The 5000-nt window shown below is 45.8% G+C and overlaps 2 protein-coding genes across 2 annotated transcripts in view; one reads left to right on the top strand and one right to left on the bottom strand.

Annotated features, from left to right (window-relative positions):
* grin2db (glutamate receptor, ionotropic, N-methyl D-aspartate 2D, b) overlaps positions 1-5000 on the top strand; it is a gene marked incomplete at its 5' end in the record, with an annotated part of 136559 nt that overhangs the window by 73774 nt on the left and 57785 nt on the right. Inside the window, 2 exons of the mRNA XM_080768345.1 lie at positions 442-511; positions 2655-2772. Coding sequence (XP_080624471.1) covers positions 442-511; positions 2655-2772 — 188 coding nt within the window. The remainder of the gene's footprint in view (positions 1-441; positions 512-2654; positions 2773-5000) is intronic.
* pitpnc1b (phosphatidylinositol transfer protein cytoplasmic 1b) overlaps positions 1-5000 on the bottom strand; it is a 350470-nt gene that overhangs the window by 314971 nt on the left and 30499 nt on the right. The window lies entirely within an intron of this gene.

The raw sequence follows: 5000 nt of genomic DNA, 5'->3' as shown, positions 1-5000 counted from the left end.
AGCATCATCAGAGGCAGAGTTTGGAGCTTATATGTGGATCTGAGACACTTTCCAATTTGAATCCTGAAAAGCGACAGTTGTGCGTGCACGCCATGAGGTTTCCCACCCGACTCTCTCTCTCTCTCTCTCTCTCTCTCTCTCTCTCTCTCTCTCTCTCTCTCTCTCTCTCTCTCTCTCTCTCTCTCTCTCTCTCTCTCTCTGTGTGTGTGTGTGTCACTCACCAGGTACATGAGACCCAGCTTTATAGAGCTTGCCACTTTCCTCCCTGCCGCCTGCCTCTGTGCAACCCTTCATTCTTCCATCACATTTGTGCATCTGTCAGTCACTCGTCAAATCTCTCTCTCTCTCTCTCTCTCTCTCTCTCTCTCTCTCTCTCTCTCTCTCTCTCTCTCTCTCGCCCCGGGGGCCGTTTGATGATGAATGACTCGTGTGTCGTTTCAGGAAGCTGGATGCTTTCATTTACGACGCCGCAGTGTTGAACTACATGGCCAGGAAGGACGAGGGTTGTAAGGTGAGCACAACACACACACACTCACGCACACACACACACACACACGCACGCACAGCACGCACGCACGCACGCACACACACACACACACACACACACACACACACACACACACACACACACACACACACACACACACACACACACACACACACACACACACACACACACACCGTCAAGGCTCAAGTGTCCTTTATAGTTTTGTCCCCACCCTTTTTTAATTCATATTATTTCATCAAGGCGAGGAGGAGCAGGGGAGACGGTTTTTTTTTCGTCACTCAATCTGCACACACACACACACACACACACACACACACACACACACACACACACACACACACACACACACACACACACACACACACACACACACACACACACACACACACACACACACACACACACACACACACACACACACACACACACACACACACACACACACACACACACACACACACACACACTCTCACACACACACACACACACACACACACACTCTCACACACACACACACACACACTCACACACACACACACACACACACACACACACACACACACACACACACATCACTGACTTTCTTATCAGCCGCTACAACTTCCCCCAAAGGGTAATTATAGACCCGTTGTCTCAGACTGTCACATTCTACTACACCGCTTTCTCTCTAGACAGCACTGTGATGTGGGGTTGCAATGCTTTTCTCTCATATAGGATGGTTATGGATTCATAATTGCTATTTCCATAGATAGAATACATTCAGGCATGTCCTGTGTTATATATTGAACACACTGACTGGTGGTGAGACATGTCCGCAAGTTGTGCCTTGGGATTTTGTGATCGATGCAATACAGAATGCGATATAAACAACTATAGGCCTATATACAAGTTATGATTTATTTCCGCTTATTCACTATAGTATGTCAGTACAGTTATTTCTGTTATTGACTATAGTATATCAGGACAATTATTTCCCAATATATATATATATACAATTTTTCAAATCATATACAGCATTGGACCCCCAAATTGACCCGTTTAATTTCCAGGACCCCCAGTGTGACATGCATTAGTCTACGGAACTCCATTGAATGGCATTTCTGTCTCTCTGGGTCCCCCTATTTGTATTGTAAAATTAATGTTACAGAGCCATAAGGGTCCACTTGGTTCCAAGCTATATCCTTTTTGCTGGGGACCCCCTGGAACTCCCTCAAGGACCCCCTCATATACAGTACCCATATATATGCCCATATTTTGTGACGAAACCTTTTGCATGAAATTAATCACTACAAGCTGGGAAAGTATCTAGACAATTTCCGGGAGTGTATGAAATGGGGCTTAAACGGTTTAACTTTTCACTTGGCATTTGGATGAAGAACATAAACTTTCTAAGACTGACAAGAGTGATAACTCATGACTGACATACAGTACAGAGAGGGTCTTTTTTTGCATGGATATGAAACACAAGAGGAATGCCTTGAGTGTGACTTGCCCTTTTGGCAAATTTGACAAAATTTGACTGAGGGACTGCCATTGGATTTTTTTCATGTCATATGAAAGCAATGAATCATAGCTTCAAATTGACATATTGGTTGTTCAGTTTGACCCACCAGTTTTGGAGATATGGCTTATAGAGTAATGTCTTGCAGAGAAACAGCGAGTTGAGAAAACAGGCTTGAAAGGTTCACTTCTGTGGTCTCTAACATTACACCTAGCTACATGTTTGGGCATTTATTTCATATTTACATGTCGATTCCAGCTCTGACACGTATTTCAGACATGCTCTATAGTATGTGACGATTCTGCCTGTGCTATTAACTAATTTTGAAAAAAAAAAAAGGTGTTTCTCCTCTGGTGAAAAGCTGTAATTTGCGCGATGGCAGTCTCTCAGTCAAATCTGGCCTTTATAACGTTCTCTCTCCTCCCTCTCTCCCTACCCCCAGGTGATGACCATATAGGCTCAGGGAAGGTCTTTATAACGTTCTCTCTCCTCCCTCTCTCCCTCCCCCCAGGTGATGACCATATAGGCTCAGGAAAGTCTTTATAACGTTCTCTCTCCTCCCTCTCTCCCTACCCCCAGGTGATGACCATAGGCTCAGGGAAGGTCTTTATAACGTTCTCTCTCCTCCCTCTCTCCCTCCCCCAGGTGATGACCATAGGCTCAGGGAAGGTTTTTGCCACCACAGGCTACGGTATCGCCCTGCACAAGAACTCTCGCTGGAAACGTCCTTTAGACCTGGCCCTACTGCAGCTGGTGGGAGATGGTGAGCTGTCTTCTCATGCACACACATACGCACACACACACACACACACACACACACAGCACCCCCCAACACGCACGCGCACACACACACTAAACTCCTCAGTGGTTCCTTTTTTAACTCTGCGAGAGTACAGCTGTCACGGAACGGACCCGTAAGTCCGTTTAGTTACAGTTGTACACTCTAAGAGTTTACCCATGAATAAAACAACCACTGGCAGTTTCACTGTGTTTTTAAAGAGCACACAAATCTTTAGCCCCGAGGCGGCTTATACCGGTGTGGAGGTCTCCTGGCGTTGTTCCCGAGTCACATTTTGGAGGAAGCGAGGAGGAATAAAGCTGTGTGTGTGTGTGTGTGTGTGTGTGTGCGTGCGTGTGCCTTGGACCCTCCGGAGACCACCGCACCAGTTAAAACCCATTCTGACCTGAGATCAGATTCATACGAGGTTTCCACTGGACAACACACTGGTCTGATTATAACCCATTCTGACCTGAGATCAGATTCTAAAAAGAAATGTCACGGTCGTTCTTCGATTTTTCAAAAAATAGCAGACCTACAAGCTCGTAGCGCGCCACTCGGTGGCGCGCTACGAGCTTGTAGATCTGCTGTTTTTTCAATAGCTAAAGCACAACATGATGCTAACACCAACATGGGTTCCCGTTCAGAATGGGTTAAGTGGCATCTGGCAATATATATATATACTTACTTACTATACTGTAGGTATACTAATGAATGATTGTATAATCATCATTTTGGTATAACGTGCAGCTGTCGATGCATAATTAACTTTGAGCGCTTTTGCACTGGAGTGTGTTTTGCTATAGTACTTTATCACAGATAAAGACTGTTTTAAGCCTGTTGTTGTGTGTGTGTGCGGGGAATCGTGAAACAAGGCTGCCGCTAATCGTCTAATTAAGGAGGGAGACGGCGGTGGGGGGACCAATCACGCGCATGTGTTTGATGTGCTCCCAAACAAGGTGCTTCTTCCTCCTCGCCCCCGAGGTTTTGCCGCTGCGTCGACACCGCCACGAGCGTTTCCCGTTGCAAAGAAATCTGAATCTTTGCAACGTGTTGGCGGCGTGCGGCCGTTGCAGTGTTGTTTTTGGCGGCACATTTTGATTTTTAGTTTTAGTCATTTATATACTCTTGAATAGTTTTCATTTAGTTTTTAGTCACATTTTAGTCACCTGGAATGTCTTAGTGTTTAGTCTAGTTTTTCGTCGACTAGATTTCGTAGGATTTTAGTCGACTAAATCTACAGTTGATTTAGTCGACTGAAATGTGTTTTGGCGGGCCGTCGTGATGAGTTCTATTTCGTCCCTGCTGACCGCCAGAGGCGGTGCTTTAAGCATGAATATGTCCTTCGCGCATGCGTCGTCGAGTGTTGTATACAAACAAAGTCAATTTTGACCCCGTGATGACCCGAAGTAGTCTATATCTTCCGGCAGTCTGCAGGGGATCAGTCTCTAATTTTTTCTCGCGCGTCGTGGTGAGAAATTTGCACTGGGCTGCGAGGTATTGCTATGCAATACAATATGCAGCTACGGTGCCTGTACCTGGTCGCCGGTAGTTCTGTGACGGCGTGACTGCCTGTCGGAGTAGCGTTTGTTCGCCCTCCAGGAACTGCGACTATGGTTTTCTATCTCCTCGATGAATGGAGTTTTTTTCGCGGATTCACGTGGACGCAGGAGCGTCCAATCTCTCTCGCCGGTAAGGAAGGCTAACCCCCCTCGGACAAAGGTACGTTATCGTTTAAAGTGGTGCTATCCCCGCTAAACAGACGTCCAAATGATATGATATATATTTTTATCATGGCATAACCTCTTGTGAGTATAGGCTGCGTTCGCGCCGCCTCCCTGCTCTGCATAAAAGTTTTGTTCGACTGTGAACGCTAACAGACGTTCAAATTATATGATTATTGTATCATGGCATAACTTCTTGTGAGTATAGGCTGCGTTCGCGCCGCCTCCCTGCTCTGCATACAAAGTTTTGTTCAACTGTGAACGCTAGCGCTTATTATAAGCGACTATAAGACCTGCCGAAGGATAAGAACACTGTCATATTATTACCTTCGTTTGATAAACACGCTACTGTCAAGCTTTGGTTAGCCCCTGCTGATGGCAAGCATTGTCGCTACATACTCTCAGCAGTCGACATATAACTTATGACTTAAGTTAGTTAAGGCTAACCGGCATTTTCTGTTTGACAAGCCCCGCTGGCCAAAGCCATAT

This window comes from Protomyctophum bolini, assembly GCF_963924005.1.
Source record: "Protomyctophum bolini genome assembly, chromosome: 7".
NCBI lineage: Eukaryota > Metazoa > Chordata > Actinopteri > Myctophiformes > Myctophidae > Protomyctophum > Protomyctophum bolini.
This window is presented reverse-complemented; position numbering and strand designations above follow the sequence as displayed.